The sequence below is a fragment of the Mytilus trossulus genome, chromosome 12 (genome assembly GCF_036588685.1).
Source record: "Mytilus trossulus isolate FHL-02 chromosome 12, PNRI_Mtr1.1.1.hap1, whole genome shotgun sequence".
Lineage (NCBI taxonomy): Eukaryota > Metazoa > Mollusca > Bivalvia > Mytilida > Mytilidae > Mytilus > Mytilus trossulus.
In genome coordinates, this window is record NC_086384.1 from 43,590,480 (window position 1) to 43,614,393 (window position 23,914).

Sequence of the window (23,914 nt, forward strand, 5' to 3'; positions counted from 1 at the left end):
TAAAGAAAAATAGTAAATTTCCCCCTAAATTGCACCAATCATAATTGTTTTTGGCTGCTCGTAATTGACCGAGTATCAGGATGCTCTACCACAGAGTAGACACAAAAATGTAACTAAACTGGTCCGCCATTCCATCTATAGCTTCGCGCCGAAGTTTAGTGTAGCGATAAATGCACACAACAGGGGTCCAGTTTAAGACTGTTACCTATCGCAAAAATGTAAAACCTTGAGTTAAAAGTTGGCAATATATATATGGTCTTCCTATCTGGATGTTCTTGGACATTTATTTCAAAATCTATTCATTAACACTTTACATTATCTTGGATTGTAGACATTAGCACTATATTTATTCATGAAAACAAATTAACGATAACATATTTATTTATTTCCAAAGTCCAATAAAATAGTGTTAATACAACATATCAATAACAAATATAATATAATACACACACAATGTATATTCATATAAAAACATGTATCTCATTTATATATACAAGAGGTAAAAATAAAAATATTTAAATATGCCCGTTTTCATAATGACCAGTTCAATAATATATTGGCTGTCTGTTTTCCACTCGACAATAATTACTACATGTATATCATATTCTTTGTTTGTAGAATGAATCGTAGATAAACAATGTTTGGGATTTTTTGTTATTTTCTCATTATTGACTAGGACTATGATTGTCCCTGGTGAATTTTATAACAGACGAACAACACCAGCTGCGTTAAAGAAACACATACGATGTCATATAAGTTAGTTCAATCGGCAATCCTCGGACAAATCCGCTACTCTCCGAACGTACGGAATTGGCCGAGTTGTGACGAAGAATTTGGGTCTTACTTCCTTGTTGGTTTACGACAACAACAAAGTTAATACACGTTCATACCCATGCCTTGATAGCACGTTTATGCATTTTAATTCTAAAAGTGGTTCTGTAATTGATCATGAAATATTTGAGCTTGGCATACTTTTAGAGCATTTTTGGATGTAGTTATACGATTATCTTTGAGGATTTATTGATGTGATAACTTTTACTCACAAACCCACTAACATAAACACAGTTTCTCAAGAGTTCATTAGGTTGCAAGTGAGTCTGCCGAATTTGCCGAAAATTGATAAAACTCCTGAAAGATATCTTGGCCTTATTACTTATAATTCCAATACAATAAAAGAAAGTGGAAGCCAGCTATAGGCCAATAGAACAACGACGCATATAATTAATCATAACAAACAGTACAAACAAGCAAACAAACAAACAAACAAACAAACAAACACGAACATGTATCGATAGCTATGGATAATATGATTATACTGCTTCGCATTCGATCCTCATCATATCGCACCTTTAATGAAATCTCTTCAGTATATTTTTCATCGATTCACATAATTGATTTACTCAAAAATTAACCTTTTAACCCTGAATAAATTACTGGAGTCGCTCAACCGTCCTAGTCGGTTACCAATACCGGTTATTGTCTTGAAAAACTTGTGTCACCACATATTAATGCAGCTATATATCTGTTTATTTTGCTTTTTCAATCTCTTCATCTGATATTGAAGCAATTACATCAAAAACTTTTGTCCATGCAGTTTTATGTAGTTCTGTAACTTTTCCATTCGTCTTTTCTTGAAGGAGTTCAACGAATGGAGGAACAAGCCACTGAAAAATATATCCTTATATCATCAAAATTCGATATTTCCATTATCATTTCAATATACTCTTATATAAAATATCGATACATTCCATGTAAATCGACACATTTGCATACAAATCGATACATTTGCATATTAATCGATAAGTTTATATATACCAAAGTATATCGACAACAAAATGGTATCAAATACACAAATGGTATCAACATACATGGAAATAGTTTAAACCTAATACTTGTCATTTAGCGTTGAACGCTGCTCTTTAACTGAAATATCCAACCGTTAACTCAATTTCTACTTATCTGTTTTGTGGGTTGTTATTCTTTCGTCTTTTGTTTGTCCTTCAGCCTTCATAATTTCTTTTGTTATATTTTGACTCGTGACTTTCTATGACCCCTTAGTACCTTCTCCCTTTGTTTGATCTTCTGATGTGTTTGCGATTGTCCACAATTGTCGTACAATAATTACCATTGTCGTAAAAAAAAACTGTTATATTGTGAATTCCTGGACAAAATCTTGAAAAAGCCAATCCTTTGTCATTTGCATTTTTTTGTTTTACTGACATGCTGTCTATCTATTCATTTGCGCTTGTTCAAACGAACGACATTGCTTAACATTTCTGACAATTTATTTCAGAGTTGGTTTTGGGTCCTATTTTCGGTTCGAGTTGAAGCCATGTTGATTTCTTTAAAAATTAAAAACCAGGTAATACAAAACAAACGTTTAAGTGTCGGTTTAAATTGCAGGGTAAAATATTATGTTATATACATTTTATTTGTAGTACCTAAGTCAGCAGAAAAGTTCGACGAGTTTAGTTTTTCGTCCTGCTTCCAAAGCTCGTACAAATTAATTCAATATTTTCCAAATTTGTATATTCATTGTTTTTAACTTACCTTTACTTCTTTCCCGCCAACCTTTCTATCTACATGATTCCGTGCATTCTTCCGAATTAATTCTGTCAGCGTTTCAAGATCGTCTAGATGGTCAATATATGATTTTATAGCATAGAAAACCGATAACGCATGCGCACGTAACTTTTTGTGTGCTCTCACTTCTTCAATTGACAATCCTTTGAAGTCTTTGAATTTATCTTGTGCTTCCGGAAAATGGGTAAAAAACCTAAAAAATAAACAAATATCTACTTGTTCTTTTACTTTCATAACATTTTAGTAAGAATTGTTGTGATCTCAGCACTACTGACCGAGCTATTTATTACTGAACTGATGGATTTTGTGTGTCAGCACCATTAAACGAAATGATAAAAAGAAAGATAAAACAACAACTACGACAATCTCTTAACATGACATGTAAAATACTTTTTGTGTATGCATTGATGATGCTATGTTCTAGAAGCTATATTATGATACTAGATTCCGTAACGCCTCTTTGATTTCCGAAACGTATTTTGAATTTTGAGTTGCGCCATGTAACTAAATTTCGTTTAACATAGAATCCTATGCGTATTAAAAAGATCACTATTATTATTGCGATATTTCCCTCGTTTGCCTTGGCACACTATTTTTTAACAGTTTTTACAGTCAAAATCATTTCTGCGCGTACAACACGTGTCTATAAAATAACCCTGTCTGGTCGTGACAAAAAAAGTGCGATAGATAAAAATATAGAACATTTAAGAGCATACGAACTGAAAGAGTCATAAAAAAGGAGGCCAACTTTCTCGAAGAAGTAAGGGTTTAGATAGACTTTTCTAATCAAACAACTCCTTTTCAATGACAGACAAAACGTTAAAAGTAAATCTGTTTTTCCGATGCATGTTTCTGTAACTATAATCTAGACACGAACAAGGTGTATTTAAATAAATATGGTTTTTAAAATGTCAGCATTGTTTATACATTGTACCTATCTGTATATATTTTGATATATTGGGCTGTGGTTCAATGTGAAAAGGATTACATTACGCTAACAAAGACCTCTATCATAAAAAAAGTCTCCCATTACTCTCTTGTGTCATTAACATCCCGATGTTTTAGTATTTGTAATTCAGAGTAGATCTTTTTAATTGGTGGATATCACTTTTGAAAAATTATTCTAGACAGTTAGGTCAAATCTTATGAAGATAACGAGAAGGAAATATTTCAGTTATTTAGAAATGCGATATTGGGTGTTGGGTTAATTTGGTTTTGTCAAGATATTTGTATTGCATAATTATTTCTATATGGTCGGATAAGGCTCCAATATCTTGAGCAACCGAAGGCTTACTATTAAAGAAAAGGGACACTCTGATCATATACGAACGTACTATAATACAATGGCGAAAAAGAGTTTAATAGAACCTGCGCCTCGTCTTGACTTGCTAAAGTAGTAATTTTAACAACGATGTTGATAATGAGAATGGTGATAGATGGTTGTTTAATATCCAGCGGCAACTTAAATGCATATTCAGGACAAAATGGTGTTAATGAGATATGAATACAAGTATCAGTCCTGCTATGCATTAGATAGACACGCTAAGACGGATTTTTAACGTGCTAGTTCACAAAGCTACAGTTCGAAAGGAAGATATGTCACCCTTCCCGAAAATAATATTCTGGCTCCGAGCCGATCAATCTTTGCTCTTACTCGTATAATCCTATACTAAGGGGAGAAATAGCAAATACTAATTTTAGAGTCGTTGGTATGAACCGACAGGGGTTAGAACCTTTGAGCTCCCGCAATAGGCCTCTAGAATTTTGTGAAAGGGAGACATGTAACCACTCCCATTATCCGATTACATAAAATGAGTCAACTTGAAAGTACAATCTATTCTGAAATCTTACTTTACAAAAAATTCTATTCCATTATTTTTCTTGTCACTCCAAACCAGTGCCCAAGTTTCATGAATGGCATCAAGTTCTTCTTTAGTCAGCGGCGAACCGGAATCAGATCCATTTGTTGACCCGTTCTCTGTCATGTCGACCTGAAAAATAGAATTAAGTGCACTTATTGCTAACAGTTATGTTTAACTTATGTTGATTTCTATATTAGAATAAGGACTTGGTGTGTCAATTAGGTAACCATCAATAAGGACTTGGTGTGTCAATTAGGTAACCATCAATAAGGACTTGGTGTGTCAATTAGGTAACCATCAATAAGGACTTGGTGTGTCAATTAGGTAACCATCAATAAGGACTTGGTGTGTCAATTAGGTAACCATCAATAAGGACTTGGTGTGTCAATTAGGTAACCATCAATAAGGACTTGGTGTGTCAATTAGGTAACCATCAATAAATGACCAAAGGTCAACGATTTCAGTAAATTCAGATCACCGTACTGACTTGGGCATATCTTTTAAAGACCTCGAAACGAAACAATGTGAAAAAAAAAATCAAAATCGACCACCTAATTTATGCTGCAATGGTACACAATCGTGTCAGAGAGAAACCAATGACGACAACTTAACGCAAGTTTCTGCCATGGAAAAATGCACTGCTCACTGGTGTGAACATGATTGTTACATGTACATCGTAGGACTCGAATCTCCCCTAATCTGAGACAGTTGTGTAACAGCATTTCATAAATCAGTGGGAAAGACATAATTATACTCATCAGAAAGGTTCCAATCAAAAACAAATAACAAAAAAAATTCATGCCCACAGTACAGATCTTAGAGAACTCGATGTTACTGGAAGCTAGTCGAAAGACTAATTTCACTTCTGTTCTTTTTAATGTTTATATGAAGACTTTTTAATTTATTGGTTTCAGTTTCAAAGCATGATACCTTACTTCTATTATAAAGAAACACAACGAAATAGCTACAACAGTTGGCTATCTACAGGTATCAAATTATTTAGCGTTTGGTCATTTAAAGGGATCAACTTGTACAAATAAAATAAATCTTTAATATCAGTGTCGCGTTTGTTCCATACAGTAACAATGATGATATCTAAGCATTCTAATGAAACCGAATTACTTTAAGCTATTTTGTGCTAATTTGATTGATTGATTGATTGATGTTTAATGCCACGTTCAATATGACTGCGCCATTCCGTGGCGGTCAGATATATTATCTAGTTTAAATTACTTCACCAATGGTTAATGAATTTTCAACGGTATTTTTATATGCTGTGTGAATGTAATGTTTTCTCATAGAATGCAAAATGTACATTATACCAAGTTATGAAAAACAGACCCTACAGCTGTACAATATTCGAATATTTTACTTGTACAAGTATAAGTTGCTTTGGTATACTTAATATCCTATTATCATGTTGGTTAAGTGTCATTTTAAGTTATTTAAAGTAATGTTATTTTAGACATCCTTTTACTAACAAAGCTAATTGAAATAATTTGAAATTCATTTTCATCTTTATACCTCATTATCATGACATATATCAAAATGAGATCTGACATAGATAAAATCTTCAAATTTGAATAAATTTTGGCATACATTTATCATCATAACTAATTATAAAAAACCTTATTGTAGTATATACATGTACACATCTTCCTATATCTATGTACAGTCAATATTATTGATGACTATAGATGAAAAAAAATACATCAGTTTCAATGATCAGAAAATTTGATTATGAATGCACACAGTGTTGTGTGAGCTTAAAATAGTTGACGATTTTAAAAGAAATGGTTTCTAATATGTTTCAAATTGAACATCTATGATATAAGTTTTACTTTTTAAAATATATCATAGACGATTAATCAAACCGACTAACCGAAAATGATGGATTAAACCTTGTATTATAGCTAGCTAAACATATCACTGTTAAGACAGTCGTATACAATTCCATCATATTGAAAAATACTAGTATATGTGAACAAAACAAGCAGACATACATGGTAAATTACTAAATATGTCAAAACTAGGGTAATGTTAGAACAGTCATAAATGTAATCTTAATCACTAAAAAAACAAAACAAATATAGAACAAACAAAAAATACAATAAAGGCATAGACATAAGCGCACAAACTAAAATGAAAGACAAGAATACAAAAATATACCATAGCACATTGACATAATGACAGGCTGTATAAGTACCGAGCCACGTCAAATGTGTATCACCCTTATAGTTAAATTCCAATAGACATTCATAAGATAATACATTAAAGAGTCGTTTGAAATCTTAAGAAGACCACCAGACGTGAAATATTAAATAAAGTGTGTAGACTGATGGTGTACAAGATAATTGATGGAGTGATTATACATGTATTCATAATTGTTCCATAATTCACACACCAGTCTGTGCAGCGCACGTAGATCACAATCCTCAATAATTTTATACGAAAACAATTTGCATGCAATCTAATCATAGCTATATTTCAACCATTCCATATTTAAGAGCACATGTTAGGTAAATAATATTGAAATTCGATTTAAAAAGTCACCTGGGGATAAGTCCAACTGTAATATATATGTATAAACAAAAGATTCAAGATTTGGAAACGGCCCACATGTATGTCTAAGATAGTATCTGGTATGATTTAAAGTCTTTACCGACGATCAACGGCAATAGGGAAAAAATACAAAAAAATACTAATAATTAAGTATTGTAGTACAACTGTACTATAAAATGCGTATGCGAGATGATAGTACCAAAGGCATGGGATGAGCAATGCCATTGAGGAAGTATAACATTCTTTATACGTCAATTATAATGATAACAAGTTAGGTTTTATTTGTTTTATCTAAAAAGAAGGATAAAGATATATTAGAAGTTGGTTTATTGATAACTTCAAAGGGTGAGGATTGTGTGTGTATCCAAAAGGAAGGGGGGGGGGGTATTGTTGAATATTTAATGTTACAACATGTATCTGAGTGAAAATAAACTTCTTTTTTCATAATAATATATTTTTAAAAAAATTGCAAAATCAAATTTAGAATAAAAAAATTATTTTCCACAAAATGCCTTTTAAACATGCATATTTCGCGATAATAACTTGAATAAAATACCATTGAATACATCAATCAATAAAACTTTCATAAATTTTATCTTAACATCTTGTCAAATTCACTATATAAAACAATATTACCTCAACCATGCATGAAAGATAAACAAAATGGAAATGGAAAAAAAAAGAAAGAGTAAAAACAATAAATTGAGACTTACCCGATTAAAGATAATCTTTTAGGTATATATAATGTTGATAGTTAATCCGAATGTACAATATTTCTCAGGTTAACTACCCTCTTATACGTATCAGTAAAACTAAATAGCCTATGGACAGGTAGCTTTGACTGTAATCTGATCGCACCGCAATGTTTGGGAGATCTTTTGTAAAGAGATACAATTTGTCAGGCACGTCAGAATAGAATGGATGTGTAGGGTTATATTCACAAGCCACCACAAATTACCCACTAAATTACAATGAAATGTTGGTGAGAAAATTGATATATTAACATAGTATACTATATAATTATATATAGTCATACCTATCACATGTATTATACTAAGTAGGTAAAAAAACACGTAAACATATGTTATCTGATCTGGAAAGTTAATTCTATTATTCTCTTCTTATTTGAAATTCAATTTCACAAGGAGCGCTGAATGAAGGCATCCTAATTTTTGCACACAAAATTGACCATTCAAGATGACTTGGCACTAAAAATAACAAGTAACCCCAAATGGTCAAGTTCTATTAATAGAGCGCAGAAAATGAAGAAAAAACTCTCCCAAATACCATTACTTTGGAAGTTTCTAATCTGCATGAAGCATCGGGCGAGTTAATTTGCTTTTAATGAGCTATAATAATATTCGACCCAATATCAGAGTATGGGAAAATCTGTATTGCTTACATAATATACTGTTTTGGGTAACTTTTAGTATCTCTTTGCATTTATCATTTATTAATCTGTTTATAGCTGATTCATTATCAGCAGTTAACGGTATTTGTTTTCCACATTGTTGAAGGTCATGCGGTGACCTATCATTGCTTCAATTGAAGTTATTTGTTTGATTGTTATCCCATTGGCAACCATATCAAGTCTCCTTTTTCTTTAGTCTGAAAACAACACAAACACACAAAGAAAAACGATATATTGAAAATTCGTTGTTTAAAGAACCAAAATATAAATGCAATATTACCTTAAACTATCAGCATATTATATAATTAACTTATTCAAAATTACGATGTTTTCACGACGAACAAGAAATATGAATAATTAGTCCAAATTTACGAAACAACGCTCAAATACGTCAGAATGGAAGATATATGTTCATTGCCATTTTTCGAGTGTTGCTCAGTATACTATGTAACAGTGTATTGTTTATGTATGAAAGATGAAATAGATCATATTGTTAGTATAGGCAGAAACTTGTATTATTTACAACTATATTAATAACTCGGTATTCACCTGTGCATATCATTTCGCCATTAATCATAACATTATTTTAGGGTTAAAAAGGTCAAGGACATATTAAAAGACATAAGAATTCACCTATGCATTTCATTTCGTCATTAATCATAACATTATTTTAGAGTTCCAAAGTAAAAGACATAAGGTCTGAGATATTATAAAGATGAAAAGATTCAGTATGCCTAAGTTCTATCAAAGGGCTAATATTTTGTTTGTTAGTTATTTCAAAGTGATTTTTTTTATAATTTCAAACATTATATAAAGAACAACTTTACTAAGCGCAGGCCTAGGTATGTTAATGAAAATATCTCATCACTTTTTATAAAACTCAGTACTTGATGAAGGTACTGAACAGAGAAATAGGAAAGTAATAAGGATGCAATGAAAACCTTAAGTGGAATACAATTTAACCTTGATAAAACCAGTCTAAGACCTTAAGTGAATAAATTTTGAATAGAAAATAGCGAGGGTGCAATACAGAAATGAAAAGGTGGTACAGAACATGATTAATGAAAAAATATTTGCAAGAAGATCTTTTATCGAATTTTTGAGATTGTTTTTTTGTTTCTTCAAAGTTCTGATATTTTGCTACGCTTCAAAGGGTAAACACTACGGCTTTTTGAATTGTACGGTGTTCACATCTTTGTCTTTAAGTCTATGGATAATTGTCCAATTGGCAACCATGCATCTTCATATGATAATAGTATTCGTGTACGTTTTGACTAATGCAATACGAATAATACCAAGATTATATTCATTGGCTATGTTAGGTCATTCAGGTCATACAAAATAAGTATGTCAATGTTATTTCCCGGACGATCCCAATCACAGGGCCAAACATTTGTATTTGTTGTTTTCTTTGTCCTGAACATGTATGAAATATTTGCCACTGAAATATGGCAAACAACAACCATTATTAATTATTATTCAAACAATCTCAAATAATGTACAACTAGATGTATGTAGCACAATATAAAAATTAAGTTAATTCGAAAGAGCAATTATACTTTAAACTAAACCAGAAATGAAAATAATTTGTTCTGACTTGCAATTTTTCTAGTCTTTTTAAAAATAGCAGATTCAAATTCAAATTCATACATGTTAATTATATTAGCATATAATTAACATATATGAATCTGGATTTTAATCTTATTAACATATATGAATCTTAATTTGAATCTGCAATCTATTTAAAAGACTTCCCGTTTGAATGGTTTTACACTAGTAATTTTGGGGCCCTTTATAGCTTGTTGTTCGGTGTGAGCCAAGGCTCCGTGTTGAAGGCCGTACTTTAAACTATAATGGTTTACTTTTTAAATTGTTATTTGGATGGAGAGTTGTCTCATTGGCACTCACACCACATCTTCCTATATCTATTGAAAAATTGCAAAGTCAGAACATTTTTTTTTCATTTTTGGTTTTGTTTAAATTATCATTCCTTTCGAATAACTATTTCTTATTGGTCCTTGTTTGGGTTTGGTCAAAAACTGAAATCATGAATGTAGCTAGTACAAAAATGATGACCATAACACAAATGGACAATTACTCAACCGCCATTGGCTATCTGGGCTCGTCAGTTAATCTGATTTTAAGGTAATAGTGATGGTTAATCCATATTATTGATTTAAACCAGCTTTTGAAAGAAATAATTATTTGTATCTTCCCTCATGGCCAGTTACAGAGAAAGGTGTGAAATTTTACAGCAAAATCGAAAACATATCCAATCTACGGAAACGTTTCTCCTTACTGTGTAAATTTTATAACCCAACGCTGTTTAAAATCTTTTTAGAAAGTTGAGAATAAAAAAAGTTAATTGAAACATAAGAAGGCCTTTCACAAAATATCACATATCATAAAGAAAAATTGTTTTACTAATGGAAATGTGTATATATAAGCAATATCACGAGTTCTCCAACTGCTAAATTAATTAACTAAATATGTGGATATTTTGAAGTAATGAAAACTTGGTGTGTTTATATAAACTTAAAAATAAAATTTAGGCAATACGAGTTCTCAAACGAACAAATGAATATGCGGAAATTTGAAGAAATTGGAACTTGTTGCACGAGTTTCCGAATACTAGCTAATAAATGTGTGGCTATGTAATGGAGACATTTTTGCGTGTATACACTTGATTTTAAGCAATATCATGAGTATTCCAACTGCTAATACATAAATATGTATATATTTTGTAGTTATGGAGACTTGTTGGTAATAACGCTTTACATTGCAATACGTTCTAAACTCCAGCTGTTCAGGCCATTGACCAAGACACGGATTAATGTTTAATCCTTCAAATTTCACTTGAACAGTTTACACAACATGTTTCATTCAATAGATTGTATTCACAGCTTTTCTTTCTTCAATCAAATTGTAGATATGTACCAATACATACAGCTATTTGTTCAATCATACTTGATAAATTCTAGATATCAACTATATATGTTGTGTGTCAAATATAGTATTTGTTAAATTTATCGTCATTTTTGTTTATGCGTGCATAAGATTTAACTCGAGAATAAATTTGTAAACACTGACATGATTTATAACACATTTTTCTTAATTTCCCCCACTAGAAAAATTACTCAAGATTCGAACTACCGCATGCAGTCAAAGTCAAAAGTAGAGGAAATTGGATGTGTTCGTCTAAGCTCATTCTGGCTATTTCTTGAAGGTCGAATTTTGATTATTTTGGCCCTTGCATTATTAAGTACGTGTTTATACGTCCCGGGCTTTCAACTATTTGGTGTTGAGCGTTCCTAATGAGAGTCTTATCAAGAAATGCGCCTTGGAATCATGACATTTATGTCGTGTCAATTTAATGCTGTTAGTAATTCTGCTGCAAGGAATAAGTGTCTCTTTGAATAACAAATAATGTTTATGCGTCTGTTTGTTTTGTTCACACATTGTTGTCCATATAATGAAATGTTATGCGACTGTCATTCTAGTGAGAGGTTTAGCTAGCTATAAAACCAGGATAAATCCACCATTTTCTATAGAGAAAATTACCTTCCAATCATGGAGGAATATAACAGTATAATCAATCGTTTGGTGTGTTTTAGCTTTTGATTTTGCCATTTGATTAGGGACTTTCCGTTTGGGTTTTGCTCGGAGTTCGGTATTTTTATGATTCTAATTTTTAGTTAGACGAGAGTGGAACCAAGAAAATAACAATATATTAGCTGCATTTGTTATGAGAGAAAATAGAAACTATGATTTCTATCTAGTATGTCCATGCAAAGACTTATTTGCGTGTCATTATAGTAAAACACAATTTTTAAAGGCAGTGCTTTAAGGCCTGACTTTTAAGTCATGAGGTTCATCTTTTCACACGCAATCTATGCTGGGGGTCTTTTGGCCAGAAATAGATCCGGAAATGTTCGAATTTCTCCTCTTCTTTTTATGGTATGATATGATTTTTGTTTCTTTCATTTACATTGGGGACTAAAGAAACGATCAGTGTGTATTGTTCGTTTTATAGAACTTGTTATTAGTGTGTATTTTGCATTATAAGCAGTCAACCTGACTACAAACTATCATTATTTGTATATTCCGTGTGGTAAGAGGTCGGGTCAATTTCAAGTGTTATCTGACATCTAAAGATTCTTTAATTAGTTCAGACGTTGATATAACAATGAAAAGTCGACTGAACATGATTAATATTGCATCTTCTATAATTCAAAGCGGAATTCGGTTTATGAACGAGAAACCGTAAAGCGTTTTCAATTTCGGTATTAGTTATGTATGTTGTCTACGTATTATCCTGGTTCCCGGTACTACGTTCCGGGTATTAGCTATTTGATATATTTGATGTGTAACATTACAATCGGGTACCAGCCAATCTACGTGCATGTTTGTGTACATGATTTCCCGTCAAAATGACCGACTTAAAAAATAGTCCATAAACGTTCCGTATAATGATATGCAAATTCATAATTAATTGTAACTTTTTTTTATCTTTGTATAATTAATATAACAAAATGGATTCCACAAAATTGAAAATAGCATTATTTTACGAGGATTTCTCATATTTTTTTCACTTCCGGGCGCAGTAATACGTATGTTTTGAAGAAGCTCGAAGAATTTGACAAAGTGAATTGAGAAGGAAACGGATAGATATACGTTCTTGCTATCAGGTAAAGCAATTTAAATGTTCAGAACAAACACATTTACTTCACACAAATAGTACAGGCTTAAGCTTTTATTGTCTAGCTTATACACGACTGAAGTCAAGTGTTTAAACGACGGCGGTGACCTACAAGGTACGGGTCATACTAGGTCAAGTCTAAATATGTGAACATATCCACGTGCTATAAGGTAGAACGCATCGTAATGCAATATCTACATTTTTTTCCTCCTTTATACATCGTTAAACCAGATATATTTCTCCTTTTTACATCGTTTAACCAGATTTATTTCTCTTTCAAATACACTTAAACACGGGTTGTGTGTATGTATCTTTTCTAGTGTTTTCTTGTCCTTATTAAAGTTCATTTGTTGATGTTTAAATATTTTTGAACGACTGAACACAGGAGTGAATGAATGCAACAATTACATATACTGAAGACCTGGGCTTTACAATGCCGGATAGTGTATATCATACTGATAATTATTCTAGCAGTAATTATGTTAATTTAGGATGTAATGTCTAATGATAGGAATTCACGAGCTATGCCTCAGGCTTTCTGAAAAAATATCAATGACAATGTAAACAGGAACAAAACATTGACACGAATGATGCTCTCTTCTATGTTATATAGTTATTTAGGTATATGTGTTGCACAAGTTTCAATTAAACTTAAGTTATAAAACTTTTTTTCAGGGCACAAACCCACTTTAAAGAGACTTGTCTACTGCCATACCCATCCTATTTTCATGCACAATTTGCAAGCAAGAGACTAAATGGTTTGCAAAATTAAAAATCAGGACGGTGTCCAATTAAAACAAAAGAACTAAACTGGATGAATATTGTAGGAGAAATCTAGAGGAAAGTTTTGATTTGTGAAATTGGTTTTCCTGAAAAGTCATTCATCCTAGCCTGCGGAAAGGAACTATAACTGTCCACCACCAACTGACGAGCTAATGTTGAGCTTTACATATGGAATTACTCAAATACCATCAATGTCTATGTTTTCAGCACAGATTTCACAATTTATGACACAGCTGTGCTTTTTTTAAAGAGTTGTATACTAAATTTTATTTTTTTATCAATAAATATATATTATATTAATTGTGTCATCTAAGAACTTGTATTTTGCCAAAAGATGCATACTAGTGAATGAAAGTGGTGCAGTTCATTTTGCTTTGGTTTGTAGAATTGAATTATAATTGTTCATGTTATTGGAATGCATATAAAAATAAGGAGATGTGGTACAATGTATATGATATTTAGTGAGTTTATCAAGCAAAAGTGAATAAGAAATAGGTATAAGCAGTTACAGGTACTACTGTACAATCTCAAACAATGAGAAAAACTCATACCGTAAAGAGAATTTCATATTTACAAGTAAGTTTTGTTTATGCGTTGAATAATTTTTTTCTATTGTTTTAATTGCAAATATGGGAAGTGGTTAAAATGCTAACTAGACAGCTGTTATGGCCACAGAGCCATTATTGAAAACTTCTTTTTCATTCATACCGGTAGATTTTGCCTGGAGTTAGAAAAATATCTGCCAAGTTTTCAAAATGCACATGGGGGTTTTACGTGAAAGATGGTTCATATAGTCATACAAAACCTTCAAGGGGGCCTTCAAATGGAAGCAGGACAAGTCGCCCCACTGGCTAATCGCCCCACTTTTTAAAAAAACACCTCAAACTGATTTATCAAATCGCCCCACATGTGAAATTGGTTAAATCATGTTTAAAATTACTCCTGCCAGCTCGCCCCACATGTGAAATTTGTTAAATCATGTTAAATCAGGGTTCTCGCTAAGGATTTTTGAAGGCGAGCCCAGGGACTCGTCATTTTTGGCCACGGTGAGTCATGGTAACTGTTCAGTTTATACAAAATATTTCAATATTGATGTATTTGTGGACTCACCAGTTTTGAAAATGGTGAGTCCAGACAGATTTTGATGAGTCCAGGACTCATGGACTCGCCTTAGCGAGAACCCTGTTTAATATTACTCCTGCCAACTCACCCTACTTATAAAAAAACGGTAATTTTTAGATAAATATATATATATATAATTAAAAATAAAAACTTGCACCACTTTAATGAAAACTAATCTACACAGAATAGAGTAATATTAACGGGATTTAACACAGTTCACAAGTGGGGCGATTTGGTAATCCAGGTTGGGTCAGTTTTTTTTTAAAGTGGGGCGAGTTAGTGAAAAAGTAGGGCTATTTGCTAATGGGGCGATTGTCATGGATTCCCTTCAAATATATTCTAATGTGGTTTTTGGCTTCTTCTTGCATTAACAAGCTTATAGCCATTGTTGAATTAATTGTTTTCTTTAAATAGTCGACAAAATTGCTCTTACAAAATTTCCATTTGGGAGCCTCGAGCTCGATGGGGGAAATACTCTGCAAATACTGACAGTTGGCAGGTATGGTCATCAAAAAAGTTGACATGTTACTATGTACATTTACCATTATGATACTTGATGTTCTTGCTATACACACAGTACAGAGACTAGTCAATCTTTTTGAACTATTTTTTATGGGAGTCATAGAATATGCGTATACAATCAATAATTAAAAATAGTCTATTTATATTGAAAAGGAAAAATTCTTATATGTCTAAAGTAGAGGGACGAAAGACACCAAAGGGAAAGTCAAACTCATAAATTTAAAGCAAACTGACAAGGCCATGGCTAAAAATGCATTTCATGGCGAGGCACAGAAAATATACTGTAAACAGTAGACTATAGATATAGGTGAACTAGGTACAAAAGAACTCTAAATCTTAAATTCTACAAACCACCTCTGTTCTATGGAAGATAATGATATAACTGGACTAGAAATAAACACAACCTGTAATTAACTGCCTTTACAGCGCTTTCGCGCTTTGATTAAATTAATGAAACAAACGAATTCAGCAACCATTAATATTTAGTAAATCAAACTGGAAACACTATCTATTTCAACACATGTTAAACACATGTAGCGTTTACAATGATAAAAATGGCTAATATCAATGGTTCTAACACTTTTAGGCGAAGTTGACTTCTAATAAATTGTAAGTTCTCTTTTTACATTATTATGGTTATTATAATAACGTATTGCTATATACGGCATTGAAAGTTCCGGGTGGAGACAAATCACGATAACGCTTCGAAAGCACGTAAGTAATACGGTGTTATTTTCATAAGCTAATACAATTATTAAACTATTACTTGTCTGTCAATTATTCGATATATATTCTCTGTGAATTACAATGTTGAATTGTTACAGGAAAAAAATGTAAACTTGAAAAAAAACCGGGCTATTATGATAGAACATAAACTTAGTATACTTATTACGAATAACAAATTGTTTGCTAAAAGTCCTCTGTGAATTACAATGTTGCATTGTCACAGAAAAAATCATAAAAAAGATACAACCGAGCAATCATGATACAACAATACACTTAGTATACTTATTACAAATAACAAATCGTTTGCTAAAAGTCCTCTGTGAATTATAACGTTGCATTGTCACAGAAAAAAATGATAAAAAAAGATACAACTGAGCAAGCATGATACAATAATAAAGCTACATGTAGTTCCTATTACGATATAAAAAATCATTTGTGAATTACAATGCTGCTTTATTACAGAAAAAAGTAAAACAAAAGATACAACCGAGCAATCATGATCCGACAATAAAGCTAGTATACTTATTACGAATATCAAATCTAAACTTTATTATCACCTACCTGTCTTGTTATTCACAGATTTACCAGGTGGTTCGGTTTATGAGTAATTCGGTTTGTAGATTTTTGTCGAATACACATCACACGCTTCATAAAATAGATTAAATCTTCGTTTTATCACCCTTAATGAAATAATTCACTACGTATAATAAAATGGTTATCACAATTGATAAACTTGTATACACTTTAACCCTCCAATGAGGCCACTGACATTAATAACACTTGTTAAATTGCTGGCTATTTCATTTTAAATTAGTTACTATCATTGCTTTCTAATCTCTTCAATTAATTTATTTTGCATAATCAAAATCTGGTTAGGTTTTTTTCGATATTAAGTGACAAATTTCATGATAATTCTTGCATGTTAATCTATCATTTTTTTTTTAATATTAAGTGACAATTTTCTTAATAATTCTTGCTTACTAATGCGTCGTTTTTATGGGTAACGTAATTACAAAGTAAGATATCAAATTTAACTGTATCAAAAGTGAAAAACCTATCAAAATGAGAAAATTGAAATCTGTCAGACTCACTTAATTTTCTCCGTAGAGAGTCTCCTGAAGTAAGGAGACCATTTAAAATTGTGTTACAATGTATAGTAAATCTTGAAATTTAATAGTCAATTGTTCAAGGCATAAATTCAAGGCTAAATATCTATTATCGAGACATTTATAGAATAAACAAACTTCAAAGCCTATATCTACAGCTAGCCAACAGCCTAAAATCGTAAAAAGACACTTTGTAAATATGGAAATGAAGACCATCAACACTTTCCATAAATGATAAAAAATACACTTTGTGAATATATAAAAATACATGTACCAGCTATCGTCATTAGCATACTGTGAAAATATACTCGGTGATTTTCTGTAGACTTTATTTTATATATTCAGTGAATACATAGAATACATAAAATAAAGTCTACAGAATACCATGCCATCACCACTATACCGCGAGGATAGATACAATGTGTAAAGATATAAACACATCAACCATCATCACTTTACCGTATAAAGACAGTGTGCGAATATATAAATAAACTCATCATAGATACCAGGACTAAATTTAGTATATACGCCACACGCGCGTACATAGATCGTCATCTCTTTAAAAAGAAAGAGAGGTGAAAGATACCAGAGGGACATCCAAACTCATCAGTCGAAAAAAATTATCAACGCCATGACTAAACAATAAAAAAAATCAACAGGCTAATAAAAGTACACAAAACACGTAATAGAAATCTTAAGACTGAGCAACAAAACCCCACCAAAACTTGGGGTGAGCTCAGATGCTCCGGAAGGGTTAGCATATTCTGCTCCACATGTGGTACCCCGTCGGGTTGCTCATGTTAGTACAAACCCGGCAATACATTGTAAGTCTTATTCAGAAGGTCACATTCGGGAAAAGGGGACGGGATTGTCTTACGACATTAGGAAAATATCCGCCATCATCTGTGAAATGGATATTCCATAACGGTCAAGTAAATCTTGATGGCATCCTCAACGAAGAGAACATTATCAATATAGCGGAAAGTTAAGTTTAATAAAGGATAATTCTAACTTATTTGCTTTCTTTCTAAGAATTCCATGTATGAAAGCAGCCTCATATGAATAAAGGATCAAATCGGCAAAAAGAGGGGCACCTTTGGCACCTAGTGAAAAGCTGATTGTTTGTTGAAAAATACACAAAAAGACACTTTGTGAGCGTTGAAAACAAAAACTTTTATATACCAGCTTTTCTCACTACCCTAACTTAGTAATGTACTCTTGAGATATGAAATTGAGAAAGGAAATGGGGAATGTGTCAAAGCGACAACAACCCGACCATAGAGCAGATAACATCATGGACTACTATACAATAGCCATCAACTTAAAAGATACTGTATAAATCTGTATAAAAAACCAAAGATTATAATTTTTCAGCTATCTGCAGCAGACCCAAGCATGTGAAAAGAAACAAAGTGCCCAATATGTGTTTTATTTGTTATGGGTCAGTTAGAGAGTCAACCTGGGACATCCACTGCTTTATCTTTATATATTTGACAAATTACAGCACCATGCAGACTAGTTTGCATTATATGCGCTTTATCTAATAACGTAGTTCTCTATACATGCATGTAGTACTTGTCACTGGACGTTAACATAACAAAATTTATCAACAATATTTATTCACCTTGTTCAGCATATACCGATTGGTCAAAATGCAATTCGAGTGTTACTATAAATGAGTAATTCGGTCGGTGAATTTTGTCTAATACACATCACACGCTTCATAAAATAGATTAAATCTTCGTTTTATCACCCTCAATGATATAATTCACTACGTATAATACAATGGTTATCACAATTGATAAAAGTGTATACACTTTATCCCAATTTGCCCTGTGACAATAATAGCACTTATGAAATTGCTGGTCGTTTCGCTTCGAATGAGGTTGAAAGGTTTATTTATATCTAGTTTGCTCATTCATTTTGCATAAACAAAATCTGAATTGAATTTTCACGGAAAAATATATAGGCTGCATTTTTTTATTTACGCCAAATGTACATAAATATTGTACCACACTTGTTTCAGTGATGAAAAGGACGAACATGACAAATGAGTGTAATTTAACAAAAATATTTGAGACACCATGTCGATATCAATATACTTCGATGAAAATGGAAGCAGATTTATAAAAAGATCAACGACTATTTTAGCATAATAAAATCCAAAATGCTTAATTAGATCTCATTCAAATCATAATTTGATGTCAAATATTATTTTTGCTATTGATACGTATTTTATATTTTAAAATTTGTTAATGTCAACTGTTTTGTCGATATATATCTGGAAAAAAGTAGCTAGCACATCTAGTTTCTGCTTACATATTTGAATTGTTTAAATAAAAAAAGGTCGTATGCAAATTTTCGTTAAAAATAACCGTGGGATTATAACTGTATCGTATGCTTTTATAACTGTTGTGTTTGTTAGACTCGCTGTCTATCAGCGTATATGAAACACACAACATGATGCCACCAGATAACAGCAATTAGGTATTTAGTTAGACCAATTTACAGATAATAACTATCAAAGTTATGATTGAACAATCAATGAAATTCCTTAACATACGAGGGAACCCAAGCAGATATATTGACAGAGGTCATGTATACATTGGACAACGATCATTGTTTTTAAATGTTATGTGAAAAAAACCCATGACATTGAACGGAATTTACAAACACTATTCACTGAACGATTGGACAGTCTGGAGCTGGTGCAGAAACTTTTATATTGTTTATAATTGTATGTGAGCCGCCTCTTGATTTTAATCATTTGGATTGTTGTTTCATTGACTGGTATCCTACTTCTCCAACAATTCAATTATCAAATGACATTTGGTTTTCATGGTTTTGCTGTTTCATTGATGTACACCCGCGTTTACTTTATCATTGCCTGCATCTCAATTCATCAGTTTCTTAATTTAGTCTTTTGTTTTTTTGTGTCTTTGGGCCATCGACGTATGTCCTTCGTCTCCTTTGTCAAATTTTTCAGATTTCTCTGGTGTTTTTAGTTTTGTTAGATTGATGTATACCGCATCTCCTGTATTTCAATCATTAAATGTATGTCTTTTGGTTTTCAGTGTTGCTGGGTTGTTGTCTCGTCAATGTATACCCTGAAACCCCTCAAATGCAATCCTTATATAATTAGGAATGGAAACGGGGAATGTGTCAAACACACAACCATCCGATTCAAAAGCAGAAAACAACAAAAGGCCACCAATGGGTCTTCAACACAGCGAGCGGAAAATCTCGAATCGGCAGGGATGTATATTTATATTGTTTGTTTATTTGTCTAGCGGTTGTTGTCTCATCAAGGAGTTGTATATTTTAAATACATGTATACAATTCCTTTTTCTCATTGATGCATATCCTCAATCTCCAGATGAATTTGTGATTTGTGTATCGTTTGTTTGCTGTATCAATTAATTACAGTATCATATCCCATATCTGTTATTTACATTATCTTCAGTATAGACACAGGAGTTCCCAGTGGCGGATCCAGGAATTTTCATAAGTGGGGGTCCACTGACTGACCTAAGAGGGGGCCCGCTCCAGTCACGCTTCAGTGATTCCCTATATAAGCAACCACATTTTTCCCAAAAAGGGGGGGGGGGGGGGGTCGGGCCCCCTGCCCCCCTAAATCCGCCTCTGGTTCACCTGCTGCTAAATAAACGCATAGAGATTATATGTGGTATGATTGACAATTAGACAAATATCCACCTGAGGTCAGATGAAGTAGATGTACCAGTTTTTGGTTGCTCAGTGTAATGACCTAGTTAATGGATAAATATTTAATCCTCTACATTGTTCTTACTTGAATTCAAGATAACGTACTTCGTGTCGGGGGTTATTTCCATTGTTTATCTTCCATTAATGTAATATCAGACAAAACTACCGTTTGTGTTATCGTATTGATAAAAATCATTTGACATAACCTTAAATGGTATACATACATTTTGAACCACTTTTCGGACCCTGTCCGAAACTGGTACATATTGCAAACAAAATAGTTCCTTCGCATAGTAAAACTTTGAAACATTTGAAGGATTTTGGTATGAAATGAAAGCTTTAGAACCTATGATAAATATTGCACCTCTGTTTAAATAGATATAGGAAGATGTGGTATGACTGCCAATGAGACAACTCTCCATCCAAATAACAATTCATACAAGTAAAGTTTATTTTGATAATAAAATTGGGTATGCAAATAAAATGGAAAGGCTTTTTTGCATATTTCACAGATCAGAAGAAGCTACCTGTTTTTGTACTTTAGAAACTTCCAGGAACCAGCTCGTTCTTACATGCAGTTAGATATTGATTAGTTAAGCACAAGCTAGCCTTAAGGTATGATTGTGCTGATATGCAATGACTGTCAATTTATCTAAATTAGGACAAAATCACCAAGTATGTTGGAAATTGAAGAATTTAACATAGAAAGCAAGGGGTTGTATATCTTACATTGTATGTCAGTGCGTGCATATTATTGTTGAATATATCATGGATAATTCACCCTACTTCAAACTGTTAAAAATACAATCTCGTTTATGCAATCATAGTCTACAGGTGTTGAAAATCGACATTATTGATTTGGTGTTCTCAAATATGCATTGTCATTGTCACAAGAAAAACGTTTATCAAATTAGATTGAATAAGATATTACTTTTTGTTGTGTTATAACTTTTTATTTTTATAGGGGGATTTGAATATTTTGCTTTTGATTGTTCTTCTTTATCATTTTTGGCAATGGCGTTCACGGTGCGTTTTTCTTCATTTTTTATACCCGTTGGATTTTCCTCCCTTGTTTTCGAACACAAATTAAAAGCTGTCATTAGAGTCGAAATAATAAAAAAAAAAAAAACAATGAAAAACAAGAATTTCAAATATTTTAGCAGATCTATATAAGCTTAGGCATGCCATTTGGACAGAGATATAATGTTAACATTTGATAAAAAAACCAATGATAAGTGCCGCTTTTAATGGACTTTTAGTTTTTAATGGTACCCCATTCACCCACAATGTTACATTTATAACATTTCAATTCCCCCCCCCAAGAATCAATAAGTTTACATGGATGTTATTTGAATTTACGGGCTTTAGTAACAACATCACCGAACAAATAAGGATCGGATCCTATTTAGTTTAACAGTTAAAATATATATACTACTTTCATTGAAATAAAAAACGGCACTACATCTTTGTTTTACAGCTTATTTTCATATTTCATTCAACTTGGTTAGAAATAACAAAAGATTTACTATTTATATGGTAAGTTAACAATTAAAGACAACTACATACACCATTTTGTTTATATGTCCTTCAAACAAAATGTGTGATGGATTGTCTTATTTTGTTTTATAAACTTCACATGTTTAATGACTCTATCTGTTTGAGCGGATGTTTTGCTCTTTTGGTGTTAATTCAAATTAGCAACCTTGTAGTATTTTAAAAACAAATATTTTGACACATCCCGTTCATAAAAATAGGGAAACTTTATATCTTTAATATTATAAGATTACATGTAAAAAAGAAGATGTGGTATGATTGACAATGAGACAAAACCCGTCTCAAATGACCAAATAACACAGAATTTAACAGCAATACAGCAATGAACCTACATCAAACGCCTTGCTCATTTTATAACATATTGCTGCATTTCAAAGAGAGAGCAATCGAAGAAAATGACGAAACAGAACTATTTGTATTTTTTACTGTATCAATATAGCATTACCACAATCTTAAAGGGAAAATTCACGATTTTTTACTTATGGTTTAAATATGTTCATTATGACATAATATATATATTCACAAAGTTTTATCGCTATATGTGCAGTAATAAAGGAGAAATTCAATATTTAATGAAAAAATATTAACTACTTCCTGTAGGTCGTGACGTTTTCTCCTGGTATTTGCATGCCGGGATTTAAAATACAATCATTAAAAGTCTTGGTTTTTAATCAAATTTTAACGTAATCGTAAGCGCGCCGATGACTTATGCTTTATCTAATAACCATCCGATAAAAAGAAGATAAAACGCACAGACGTTCAATTGTACATATTCATGAGATAAATTTTCTATGTTAAACGTATATATTCGAATTATTTTTGTAGACAACACAAAAAGTTATAAATTTATTTTTAATTAATGTATTTTCGGACTGATAAGGTGAACAAAGTAAAGTACAATAATCTGTAAAGACAATATGTTGGTGTACTCTTATTGACCTTTTACTATCTCTGCTATGACTTGGTTGATACGATGTGTGTATTCACGGTTCTGAGGCAATGCTCGTAGATGGCTTGTTGAAAGGTAAATTGTTATTTGCACTTCGGTATTCAACCACGCCTTTCGGGCACACCTTGCCACGTGTGACTGTCTATTCGGATCAGTAAATTATAAGACAAGGGACCATTCAATACACATATTTAAAATATATATTCAAGTTGGTGACAAATAAAAAATTGATCGCCGTGGAATTATTTAATTATATTTGGTGCTATTATTTATTTGAATTCAAATAAGTTAATTTACTAAGAAATACACAAT

The 23,914-nt window shown here is 32.1% G+C and overlaps 1 protein-coding gene across 1 annotated transcript in view; it reads right to left on the reverse strand.

Moving 5' to 3' along the window:
• Positions 1-363: 363 nt before the first annotated feature.
• Positions 364-23,914, reverse strand: part of LOC134692161 (globin-like) — a 29,075-nt gene continuing 5,524 nt past the window's right edge. The window contains exons 2-4 of the mRNA XM_063552604.1: positions 4,435-4,574; positions 2,551-2,776; positions 364-1,664 (exon numbers count right to left, since the gene is read on the reverse strand). Coding sequence (XP_063408674.1) covers positions 1,527-1,664; positions 2,551-2,776; positions 4,435-4,568 — 498 coding nt within the window. The 5' untranslated portion in view covers positions 4,569-4,574 and the 3' untranslated portion in view covers positions 364-1,526. The remainder of the gene's footprint in view (positions 1,665-2,550; positions 2,777-4,434; positions 4,575-23,914) is intronic.